The 13,181-nt window shown below is 47.1% G+C and overlaps 1 protein-coding gene across 2 annotated transcripts in view; it reads left to right on the plus strand.

Moving 5' to 3' along the window:
- The window catches only part of PDE6A (phosphodiesterase 6A), a gene marked incomplete at its 5' end in the record, with an annotated part of 56,946 nt that overhangs the window by 38,280 nt on the left and 5,485 nt on the right, over window positions 1-13,181 (plus strand). For both annotated transcript variants that reach the window (XM_080804648.1, XM_080804649.1), the window contains 4 exons: window positions 77-177; window positions 578-685; window positions 11,995-12,058; window positions 12,327-12,401. In XM_080804648.1, coding sequence (XP_080660774.1) covers window positions 77-177; window positions 578-685; window positions 11,995-12,058; window positions 12,327-12,401 — 348 coding nt within the window. The remainder of the gene's footprint in view (window positions 1-76; window positions 178-577; window positions 686-11,994; window positions 12,059-12,326; window positions 12,402-13,181) is intronic.

The following is a 13,181-nucleotide window of genomic DNA, read 5'->3' on the forward strand; positions in this document are numbered from 1 at the left end:
GGGAGTCATCATCATTAGTTGCATGGCTCTCCTGCCAACATCACTTCTCGCGTCTCTTCTACGGTTTTCTCTCTAGAGCCTGAATATCTTTCAAAACCTCAATCGCAGACAGCACGAGCACGCCATCCACATGATGGACATAGCAATCATTGCCACAGACCTCGCCCTGTATTTCAAGTTGGTATTTCTTTTCATTTTAAGAACAAGAATAACCATAACAATGACTGTAATAATAAACACCATAGAGCCAATGATTTAATATGTTCTGTGCGCTGTCTCTTGTGCTATGGAACAGTAATTCTCACTATGACCCCGGGAGTTAGACAGTCTTACCCCTATTGTATCCATGAGACACTGAAGTCCAGGGGAAGAGATTGGCTAAGTAAGATCAGGTGACACGCTGGAGACAAAGTTTGGGTTAGAACCTAGGTCTTCACTCCCAGGCCTTGGTTCTTTCCACTTTGTTTTGTTAATCATGTTGTTTTTAGAAGCCCCAGTCTGAAACAGCCAGTGTTAGAAGCCTGGGGGTTGCATTATTCTAAGATGAGCTCCTTTAACGAACTGGTGTGTTTTACAGGAAAAGGACGATGTTCCAAAAGATCGTGGATCAGTCTAAGACATATGAATCCCAACAGGAGTGGACTCAGTACATGATGCTGGAGCAGACACGGAAGGAAATTGTTATGTGAGTAAGACGGGCTTAACCCCTGATTTTCCTAAGCCCAGGGCCCCTGAGGTGGGATGCTACACTGACAGGCCTTCCTCCCCTCAAGAGAACCCTGGGACATCCGCCATTTTGGAGACTGCCAACATCTGGAAACAGTGAAGTTATGCACTTACGGAATTGCAGAAATTATGGCATATGTTTAATTTTTATTTTAACCCTAAAATATAAGATAATATATTATTGTTTTATTTCTCTGTATATAAAATGCACAATACTTGAAGTATTTCTATCATAAGATTCAGAATTTGGGTGGTAAAGTGATAGAACTTTAAAGATTTTGATGAAACACAAAGCATTATACCAATTATTATTTGAGTGTTATCTATGTGTCATTCAAAATATGTAGGCTTAATTTTTTTTAAGCATTCTTTTATATGTGGCAATGTCCTACAATATAGCGCTGCTACTCACAAGTCAGGTATGTGATTTATATTAAATTTAGAGTGTCTGGCTGGCATGAGGTGTGGTAATGGGACTCACAATTAAGTTTTTAATGACTATCTTCTTTTAGTTGCCTCACTGTGCTTCTTTGACTCACCTCAAATAATGACGGGGTGAGACGTGTACATTTGAGGCCTTTGGTGACTAGGTGGCCCAAGCCAAAGGGTCCCCTGGCTCCCCTGTGCTGAGTCCTAAGTATCTATGGTCAGGGAAGACAAGGCTTGACCTCGTTCCCAAGGAAGTTTTCAGGTTTTATCTCCAGATGCTTCTGTGAAGAGGAGGCTTGATTAAATCACAAATGTTGCAAGTCCTGGCAACAGAGAAGAGGTGGCTGCTGGGACAGGCTCAGGGAAGAGAGGAAAATGGCACACTGCCCTTTTCTCACTTGCAGTCGTCCAGTCAGGCAGATCCCCTGATCCTGAGGAGCTGTGCGACCTACCCCCACCGAGCAATGGGGCACCCTCAGGCTATGGCTGCTCCCAGGAGCACCAGATGCTGCCTGACTGGACATTTCAAAATGGTGCAGCAGAAAAACTGAACAAGTGGGAAGCACACCCTGTTCTTGGGTAGGGGCACTTAATATTAAATGTCGTCTATTCTCCCTAATAAATATTCCTTTAAGGTGATTCCAAGGAAAATATCGACTTTATTTTGAGGATCATTAGGAAGCAATGTCAAAATTCTTATGAGAAGCAAAAACAGCCAGAAAATTCTGAAATACAAGAGTAATGGTAGGAAGAAGCAGAACAAAAGGCAGTTCGGTCCTACACGAGTGGGACAGGTCCATGGGGCAGACTTGAAAGGCTATGCCTGTGTTAAAGTAGATTTTATAGGCACCTGGCTGGCTCAGTCGGAAGAGCACGTGGCTCTTGATCTCAGGGTTGTGTGTTTGGCCCCCCGTGGGGTGTAGAGTTTGCCTGAATAAATAAAACTTTTTGAAAAAGTGGATTTTCTACCAGTGAAGGAAGGGCTAAGTTCATAAATGACGTTGGGACTGTAAGGTAGCCTGATGGGTTTTTTTTTCCCTCCATTTCTTGGTGGACCCAGACTGGGTGTCCTACAAATTTAACCCCATTCCGACCCTGTCTATGTGGAAATAGCACTAGAACCCATGGGTGAAGGACTGGTCCCACAAGATGGCCCCTCTGAAACACCAAATGCAAGTCAAGGTTGTTACTTCTGCTTCTGACCCCCTGGCTATAAATTGGAGGTTCCCACGACCCCACCTTTGGGTTCTCTTAATTTGCTAGAGCAGCTCATAGAACTCAGAGAAACATGTTCTAATATCTACCAGTTTATTGTAAAGGCTGCAGAAGAACAGCCCAATGAAGAGATACGTAGAGCGAGGGTCAGAAGGTCGCTAGCACGGGAACGTCCATCCCTGTGGAACCGGGGTGCTCTGCCCTCGCTGCCAGTTGGTGCTTCACCAACCCGGAAGCTCATCAGATCGCCATTGTGTGAGTTCTGCCGAGATTCCTCTATACAGTTCCCTCTCACCCCGACCCTTCCACAGAGGGTGACAGGTAGGGCAGAAGGTTCCAGCCCTCTATCTGCACAGAAGTTCTGGTGTCCAAACCTGCCTTGAGTCTTTCTAGGGACCCCACACGAAATCATGGTCATTAGCCTAAACCCACAGTGGGCTTTCTACAAAGGACACTCCTATCCCTCAGGAAATTCCAAGGGTTTGAGAAGCTTTGTTCCAGGAACCAGAAACAAAGACTGATTATATTTTGTATGATACCATAGGGAATCACAAAGCTGGATCACTATCTCACTCCTGTAGCAAAATAAGTTCCAGATGGATCAAGATCTTAAAATAATGAGAAAACAAACAAAAAAAAAAAAGGAAGAGAGGGGAAAAGTCATGGTAGAATTAAAAGGAATAATTTCAGATGAGCTTTTCTAAGTGTGACATAAAATTCAGAAGTCATAAATAGATTTATAAATTTAACTACATAAAAATTAGGGATTTCCGCACAACACACATAAAAAGGTGTAGCTGAAGTCAGAAAGCAGGTGATAAGCTGGGAAATGTATCCAACAGAACTTCTGACAGAAGAGCCCATTTCCTTAGTAAATAAAGCATTAATACAACTTAAAAAAAAAAAAGACTTATCCAATAAAAAAACGGGCAAAACCCTCCTTTTCCCCAGACATTTCCCAGAAAAGGGATTACAGAGGGGAGCAAACATACAAAAAGACGGTGACCAGACTCACAAGCAGCAACGCATCATAAAACCACGGCACCATAGAATGTTTTCACCACTCTTCTCAGCCACCATGAAAACGTTTGCAAGCACACCACGCTGGGCAGAGTGAGGGGCAGCCGGGAACCCCGCTCACTGCAGTGGGAAGGTCAACAGACGTGGCCGCTGAGCCTCCATGGACATCGGTGTAAATGCCCGCCCTCTGACCCAGCAGTCCCACGTGCAGGACTCATCCTCCCGCTGCTGTCCCCCACATGTCCCAATGAGGTACGGCTGTGTCCCTGGCTGGTTGCAGTCTTATTTGTAATTGCCAAAAAGATTGAAAACAAATACCCACCCATGGGGGGAAAACGGGTCAATGACGTCACAGTACTTTCACATAGAGGGACGTGAGGCAGGCTGTACAGAGAATGACAGGGAAGATTACCCAGGTACAGTGTTTAATTAAAAAAGAGAAGGGCGCTGGGGTAGCTCAGTGGGTTAAGCCTCTGCCTTCGGCTCAGGTCATGATCTCAGGGTCCTGGGATGAGTCCCGCATCGGGCTCTCGGCTCGGCAGGGAGCCTGCTTCCTCCTCCCTCTCTCTCTTTCTGCCTACTTGTGATCTGTCTCTGTCAAATAAATAAAATCTTTAAAAGAGAGAGAGAGAGAGAGAAAAGAGGGACGCCTGGGTGGCTCAGTCGGTTAAGCAACTGCCTTTGGCTTGGGTCATGATACTAGGGTCCTGAGATCAAGTCCCACATCAGGTTCCTTGTTCAGCAAGAAGCCTGCTTCTCTCTCTGCCTCTGCCTGCCACTCTGCGTACTTGTGCTCTCTCTCTCTCTCTGACAAAAAATAAATAAAATCTTTAAAAAAGAAAAGAAAAGAAAAGAGGCCAGAGACAGGACTTTAACCACTGCCAAAGCCAAGGGAGTTTTAACGGGAAGTCTTTAAACTGAGGTACACGGACCCCACCCACCCCTACTCCCAGCCAAAAGCCTTCTGAGAACTACATGGGCACCGAGGCCCTCAAGGGAGTCAGTTTTCTCTTTCTTAATATTTTCTGAGAAAGCACAGGAGTTGAAGCATTGCCAGCCCCCTTGCTTTTCTCCCTCCTTACAAAATAGTCTTACTTGGGCCTTCTCTGTCTCTCTCTGTCTCTCTGTCTCTGTCTCTCTTTCTCTCTCTATATAAATAATGCATAACAAGGCATTAGAGAAATAGAATACTGTCCTGGATTGTGCACTGGGGCAGCAGTAGCTAAAGCATTTTTAATTTAACAATCTTACTTCCTTCAGAGAACGTACCACTGTCCAGGGACGCCCCCCGATATCAGGGCAAAGGGGTATCAGAGTAAGTACTGATGGTAGCAGCACTCGGTTAATCTGTGCCATTTTCTGTCATCTATCACCTGTCATCTGTCTATCATGTATCTGTTCTACCTACCTACCAGTCTATCTACCTTTCTTAGAATTGAGAATAAAAAACAAGACGAATGAAACTGGGATGCATTCTAACATGCTTCCTTGAATTGGGAAATGAAATCGGATTCTCTCTGACAAAAACGTGTCCGATCTGCTTGCTTTACTGGACAGTAACAGATACGCATTTCCAATCACGTTATATGGCAAACATTTCCGTAGAGTCAATGCGTCAACTCTGCAGCTGCAAAGTTTTGATGAAAAGAGTTGAAACTTGTTTGAGGATGAAAGCGCTTTATAAGAAATACAACACTGGAAGATATATTTCAATTAATAATGCTTTAATTGACCTCACCCACTCTGAGTATCTTGGCTTAACCAGAATGCCGCAGAGAAAGTGTCCAGGGTATAATTAATAGTCATATTAGAAGCCTGGGTGAAATCTTTATGGCATGCTTCCCAGAAATAGAGGAAGTGAGTGATTCTAAGGTTTGCTTTAAACAAAACTGAAGGAGAACCTAATGGAATTGTCAGCTGATAAATCATTCAGAAGAATGATCACAGTATACTTTTTAACAGATGATTTGGAAGAATTGAAAGAATTGAGTGACGTCGCTGTAACAAAACTCCCATGTCCAAGGCTTCTAATTACTTGCATCTGTAAAAAGAAAAAAACTGGCGTAAAACACATGCTAAACCCTATCTTAAATCAGCAATAAGAAATATTCATTCATTAACTTATTTTAAGATTTTATTTATTTATCTGACAGGCAGAGAGAGAGAGAGCACAAGCAAGGGGAGCAGCAGGCAGAGGGAAAGGGAAGAGCAGGCTCCCCCGATCAGGGCTGCATCCCAGGACCCTGGAATCATGACCTGAGCAGAAGGCAGATGCTTAACTGACTGAGCCACCCAGGCACCCATTAACCGATTTTTTTGGGAAATGATCTTTTTTTAATAGAAAAAATGTATTTCATTATGTTCTGTAGCAAATTATCAAGAGCATAATATCCCACCAAAGACATATACCATTAACCGATTTTTTTAAATAAGATCCATACTGTCTCATTAAGAGATGAATTTCCCAAAAAAAATTTACTTTGAGCATTTGATAATTATTTCTAAAAACAGGTAATAGATTTCTGTTGTGTTGATTAACCGTGTAATAATAATAAGTGCCCTCAAGTTTTCAGTACTTGGAGGCCTATGGTCAAAGAAAAAAACTTTAGTTATATTTCATATTTGGGCATATTTGGTTGCAGATAAGTTCCCAGACACAGAGCTCTAAAACCCTTGGAATGTTCTGAGCCGTAGGAGTGATAGGAGTGTCTTTTGTTCTAATAAGGTGGCTCTGGGTGGGCTCCTGGAGGGCTTCAGGATGGAGGCCGATCATCGAGAAGATGAAGCCATGATTAGAAGCTTGGAACTTTCAGCCCCACCCCCCCAGTCTCTGTGCAGAACAGAGGGGCTGGAAACTGAGTTAGTCACCCATGGCCAATGATTTAATCAATCATGCTTACATGATAAAAACCTCCAGAGAAACCTCTGAACAACAGAGTGCGAAGAACTACCCAGTTGGTGAACATATGGAGGTGCTGGGAGGGTGACACGTCTGATGAGGGCGTGGAAACTCTGCGTGCGCCCCACACCTTCTCCAGCGTCTCTTTTCCGTTGGCTATTCCTGAAGTGTATCCTTCATAGTAAACTGGTGAGTATAAGTAAAGAGTTTCCCTGAGTGCTGTGAGCTTGTCCCAGCAAATTTTTGAATCCGAAGGCGATGTTTGTGGAACCCCCAACTTTGTAGCCAAGTTGGATGAGAGTATGGGCAACCCGAGGACGTGGTATTTGTGACTGATCTCTGAAGTAAGGACAGTCTTGTGGGGACTAAGCCCTTCAACCTGTGGAGTCTGACAGTTCATGTCAGAACGGAATCGTAAGACATGAAACTGGTGTCAGAATTGGTTGTTGTGAGGAAAACACTCAACACTCCCCCCTCTGCCCATGCTTCCATGACCTTGGAGGGCTCCTGGCAGCGAGCGTCCTCTAGTCTGAGGTCCACTCTTAACCCCTTGACACATCCTAAGCCTACTGGCCTTTCCTAGCTGCATAGCTGGTTCTTAGGTGACCCTACTTCAGTATGTTGCCTTTGGGCTGAGGTGTGAAAGTTACTCTGGATGGAGGGTGTGCCTGCCCATTCTTCATGAAAACCTTTACAGCTCCACTTAATTTCCGGTTTCACTCCTCACAGTCTGACCAGACCATGAGTGGGAAGGGCTTTGGGATCGTCTAGCACTGGGGGGCAAAGCCTGCCACCCATTTTTGTACCGCTCATGAGTGAAATGCCTTTACACTTTGAAAGGCTTGGGGGAGGGGTGGAAATCAAAAGATTTCCTGACAAAATAAAAAATTTAAGAAGTTCACATTTCGGTACCCATAAGTAACACTGTATTTTTCTACAGAGGGCCACATTATGACTTTGATGGCCCCTAGGCAGTTTTGCCTCCGAGGCTTCTTCCTCCATTAAAATAAAATTATTAAAAATGGTATTTTATGACTGTATGCTGGTATAAAGACAAATACAATGTGGGCTGAATTCACTCTTCCATCTTCATCATTATTATATTGTTTTTTTCTCCTGACGTGAAAAGAAATTAAAATTTAAACATTTTCACGGGCCCCTAAACGTACCCCGCGCCCTGGGCGCTCTGCTTTTCCTTATTCCCCGGTTGCTTTCACATCATGATGCCAGAGTCAAGGAGTTGAAATAGAACCCACATCGTCCACAAAACCGAAATTATTTACTATCTGTCCCTTTATGGAGAAAGTTTGCCAGCCCCTGGTCTAGTGTTTTGCAAATGAGAGAGTGAGGATGGGGAGAGACAATGTGACTTACCTAGTGTCCCACGGGGCCTTAACCAGAGCAACAGAAACCCGAAACCTTCCCCTTCCCCCTCTCCTGCACACCCACAGCTTTTTCAGGCTTCCTGAGTCCGTGCCCTGCAAGCCGCACCTTCCCGGCCAGGTGCAATTCCGGGAGAGTCCGAATGCCTGGCCTGGTTGTCTGGGGTGCTTTCAGAGGCCATCCGGGGAGTCAGGGAGAAGTGCCACTGAGCCACACAGCCTTGCAGAAGAGACATTTGTCTTGACGATGGGCTGGGTGAGCAGGAGCTCAGCTTGCTTCCATCTGCCAGCTCTGCGCACCTGGGTGACCACGGCTAATGAGATGAAGCTGATGATAAAGATAAGGATGGGGGCACCTGGGTGGCTCAGTCGTTAAGCTTCTGCCTTCGGTTCAAGTCATGATCCCAGGGTCCTGGCTCAGGTCATGATCCCAGGGTCCTGGGATCGAGCCCCACATTGGGCTTCCTGCTTGGCAGGAATCCTGCTTTCTGTCTCCCACTCCCCCTGCTTGCGATCCTGCTCTATCAAATAAATAAAATCTAAAAAAAAAAAAAAAGAAGATGAGGACAATATGTGCACTCACACGATCATCTTATGTGATGGGCACAGTAGCCCTTAGGAGGCATGTATTACATCGAACCATATGAAATTGCTTTTGACTGTTTTTGACGCACAAAGTCAGAATTTCATGATGCAATCTAATATGATTATCTCCTTTTACAAAGCAACAGACAAAGGCTCAAAGACATGAAGTCACTTGCCCGGACATGGCAAGTCAGGAGAAGAGCAGAGATCTAGTTGCTGATTCCAAAGCCCTACATGGCATTTTTTAAAAAAAGATTTTATTTATTGCAGAGAGAGACAGAGATAGTGAGAGAGAGCAGGAGCAGGGAGGAGAGGGAGACTCTGGGATCATGACCTGAGCCGAAGACAAATGCTTAACTGACGGAACCACCCAGGCACCCATCGGCGTGGCATTTTGTATAGACTGTTCTCCATTCATGCCAGGCCCTCCTCCTCTTGATGCCTCTTGCTGACCCCAAAGAGGCTAAGGTTCCCAGGTCCCCACATACAAAGTCTTCGTGACTTTTGCTCTCTTCTGCCTGTTGAGCCCGTTGTCGTTTGCCCTCCCTCGTGTCACCAACCCCTGCTTCCTGACTTTGCATGTCTCATCTATTCCCACGCCCTGTTGAGTTTACTTCTTCAATGCTTTGTTTATCCGGACACTTGTCCCGGTCCTGCAATGGCTTCCTGGCTCGTCTCCCTGCTGGTGTTCCGGTCCCCTCCACACGAAAGCCACAGTGACCCCGTAAAATGCAAATCTGATTGCTTCACGCTTCTGTTCAAACTCTCCTTCAGCGGCCTTTCCTGTTGCTCTTGGCACGAACGGCCCAGGCTCCGAGGGCCTGCCCTGGCTGTCTTCTAGGCCTCGTCTTCCTCCCTTTCCTGCTGCTTCCTGAGCTTCTCCCACCTTTGAGCTCTTCGAATGTGCCAGACTTCCTGCCGCCAGGGCCTTTGCCCTGCAGGTTCTCTCTGCCGGGAATGTGTCCCGCCACTTCTTTACCAAAGGGACAGCTCCACAGTCTCCAGACCTCAGCCCACGGTCACTTCCGTGAGGGAGCCCCCCCCCCCCCGACAGTTCAGACCTGTTCTCCTAGAATCGAATTCCTTTCCTTCAGAGCCTTTGTTTACACGTTCACATCCATTAGTGTGGTAAATGCATGACTCCCCAACGTGTGTGTCAGCTCTCCAAGAGCAGGGACCTGTGAACCTGCTCCTTCCCGGCGTCTGCATATGGGTACAGGGGGGATAAATGGAGGCTCCCTGCAGTCCCCTCCTGGATGACCCTCTACCCTGTAGCAATCCTGCGTACTCTCCACTGCGTCTCTGCTTACTCTACCGTTTCTTGGAGAACTCCTATGCACCCCTCAGGCACCCGTTCCACCGCCATCTCTTGCATGCCCTGAGCTGAGCTATTTGTTTTCACCTTTGGATTTTTTTTTTTTCCTTTCAAATCTTATACTTCTTTCTGCTATCTCCCTCAGCAAACTGTGATGATAGCTTTTTGCTCTTTGTTCTCTAGTGACTGTGAGCTCTCTGCCAGCCTCTCTGGCTGCCCAAAGACCTCATGTAGCACCTTGGCCCCACGGCATCTCAGGAATGGGTGCTGAAGTGAATGCGATGCCTTGTCTTTAGGGCACGAGGCTTTGGATTTGCTTTTCTGGCGCCCAGAAGTCCTCACTCCCCTGCTCCCCTGTTCCCAGGCATGCAGTCTCTGTCTGGAGAACACTGGATGTGTTTCCCCAGCTGTGGGCGTGATTTTCACATGAACTCTCCAGCCAAGGAAAGTAAACACTCAGGGTTCTCCTGAAGTCGCACCTATCTGTGGACTGAAAATGGGGACACTGCTGAGTAACCGGGGGGCAGGGACTCTTGTGTGCTCGGCCAGACATCCATTTGCTCAGTTTATTTGATGGTAACGGGTCTATGACACTCGATACGAAACAGAGGGCACGTGTTTTGAAGCTATATTACAAAGCATGAAGGTGTTTTGCAAGAACTGTATGCATTTCTGAAAGCTTATTTACTCAAAGAATCCTACCTATTTCTGAGGGTTTACTTAGTGAGAGGTAACAGCCTGTTACTCTTTCGTGAATAACTCTTTATTGAAGTATAGTCAACACATAATGTTACACTGGTTTCAGGTGTATGACATTGTGATTATAGACAATTCCGTAGGTTTCGCTGTGCTCACCGAAAGTGTCGCTCCCATCTGTCACCATCTGACACTGTCACAGTACCGCTGATTGCATTCCCTATCCTGTGCCTTTTGCCCCCCTGATGTATTCATCCCCTCACCAGAAGTCTGCCTCTCCCACTCCCCTCCCCCACTTTTGCTCATTCCCTCAGCCCCTCTCCTCTGGCGACCCCCACTTTGTTCCCTGAGTAATTCTGAAGACTTCCCAGACCAGCTTATATAAATTTTGCCAGATATAGCTGGTTAACTGTAAAATCATCCAAATAGCAAGGCCCCCAGCCTTCTCCAACGATGCCCTCTCCGCAGCCCCTGCCCACCTGCCTCAACAAGTCTCACCAAATCAGGCGGAGCCCACCCAGGCGGCTTGCCCAGCAGACACAGCGGCAGGTCAGGCCCCGCTGCCCTCCCCAGACAATCCCCTCCTTCCTTCCCACCCCCTCCATTCTGCTCCGGCCTCCAGGTACTACCAGACCGCTTTCCTGCAGCACAGCTCTAAAGAGGTCATGCCCGGGTCCTCAACCTTCAATAGCTCTCCACGGCTTCTCGGATACAATTTCCATTTCCCAGCTTGGAAGGTCACATCCACACCACACGGGCCTGGATTCCCATCTTGGACGTGCATGCCACCATGCCCCCAAGTCTGAAACACCCTCTCCAACGCCCCCTCCCCTCCAGTTCTTTGTCCTTGTCCCCTCCTTCTGTGTCTTCGACTGTACCTACCTAGGTAATAATACCTGTCTTACCTTTTTCCTACTATTGTGAAACCACTTTAAGAGTTTATCTTTCCATTCTTTCTGTCCCCAATTCCTCCCTCTACTTCTTCATGCAAGGCTTCCGGAAATGACTGACATGGTCCTTCTTTTTCCGTGCATTTTTAATGGGGGTGATATTATTCCCTGCCATGGGCAAAAGGCAGTTCCTGGAGATGGAGCAAAAAGCCTTAGGTATCACAGTGACCAGCGGCCCTCCAAACAGATACACAGCGTATCTACGGTATTAAGATTTCATGGTGGACTGATTACAGAAAACACATGTATAGAGGTTGTTTGATGTGGAAAGTGGAGGATGATGAGATAAAGCTTGAGAAACACTGGTCTCCGCTAGGCAGGAGAGAAGCGCTCTGAAGAGGTGCTGAGATTGAAATGAAATCGATGTTTCAAAGTACCTAGAAGAGTGCGTGTCACATAAGAAAAACCCAATAGATGGTCGCGATTATCGCCAGTATTTATCATGCACATACTATGTCTGGACCCTCTGCGAAGATTTTTACACACTTTATCTCATTTAATCTTGCCTCCATTTCATGAGGAAAGTACCGTTATTATTACAGATAAGGAAACTGAGGTTTACAGAGGTTGGTTTAATTGCCCCACGCCAAACTAACTGGCAACTGACAGAGGCAGGATTTTAACCTCCGTCTGACTTCAAAGCCCGACCTCCAGATGCATGCAGCAGTGCCCCCTTCCTTGCAACATGGTGCAGAGAAAGGAGAGAGAGAGTTGGAATTAACCAGCCCCTGCAGCCTTCATTAGCTCTGGGCTGATGGATGGTGTCCTTATGTGCAGGGCCATGATGATGACCGCATGTGATCTCTCAGCCATCACCAAGCCCTGGGAAGTGCAGAGTAAGGTATGGAGCCCTCCGGAGTCCCACCATCGTGACAGCAGCTGATTCGGCTTGGACTCCTAGCACCAGAAGCAGCCCACCTTTGTCTCATCTGCTGAGACACCAAGACCACTTTAGTGCCTCTCCTGTGATGACAACAAAGGGGGCATCGAGGCAGGGGTGGGGGTTAACTTTTTACCTAGCTGGAAAGCCAGGAAGGGTGGGAGCAAAGGTAGAAAGATCTGGGCTGGGGCTTGACTTGGGGGGTGCGGGGGGGGTGTGCCTTTTGCAGGTAGCTCTGCTGGTTGCTGCCGAATTCTGGGAACAAGGTGACCTTGAGCGTACGGTGCTGCAGCAGAACCCCATTGTGAGTAATAGGGGAGTGCGGGGGGGACATCAGCCTGATGTTGGGTGTGTGTGATCTCATCCTGATAGACAGGCGTGCCTTGACGTAGGCATGTGTGATTTTACCGTAGAGACGACCTTTTCCTAATGCACTGGTTCTCAAAGTATGGTCCCCAGACTACCATCAACCTCATTACTTGCGAACTTATTAGAGATGGGAATTCTCGGCTAAACAGAGGCAGACAAAGGGACCCCAAAGCAGATTTCCTCCCGGTTCCAACAGTCTAGGGGACCACGCCCCCAGGCCCTGTTGTACTAGTACAGAGCATGTGACTGGAAGACTTTGGCAAGCTGAGCCCCACCAATGTTGAAAGTAGGCTTGGCTAGAAGAGTCACCAAGATGGGGAGGCCAGTGAAAGGTTCACTAAGGCCCTGAGCAAGGACAGGGCTGGGAAGCAGAGGCAGGGTAGGAGGACGTGACATTGTGGGGACAAAGCCATTGATCGAGATGGGGACGGGTAAAGCCTGGGGCAATGCTGAGCATGTGGGGGTCCCCACGTGGGGGCCCAAGGGAGGGCACAGGCAGTGAAGGGTGTGCAAGCCCAAGTGCAAGGGAGCAGGGACCTCCCAACCTGAATAGCAGGGAGCCACAGATTTGGATCTCTCTTCTTTCTTTTCCGCATTTTAAACATATAGAGGCTCTAGTGGACGAACACCAGAGACCCATCGGCCAGGTTCCACCACAACCAGTAGTGACAGCCATTCTTGTTTTATCTAACCCGCCACCCCAGGCATTTTCTTA

This window comes from Martes martes (genome assembly GCF_963455335.1).
Source record: "Martes martes genome assembly, chromosome: 5".
Classification (NCBI taxonomy): Eukaryota; Metazoa; Chordata; class Mammalia; order Carnivora; family Mustelidae; genus Martes; species Martes martes.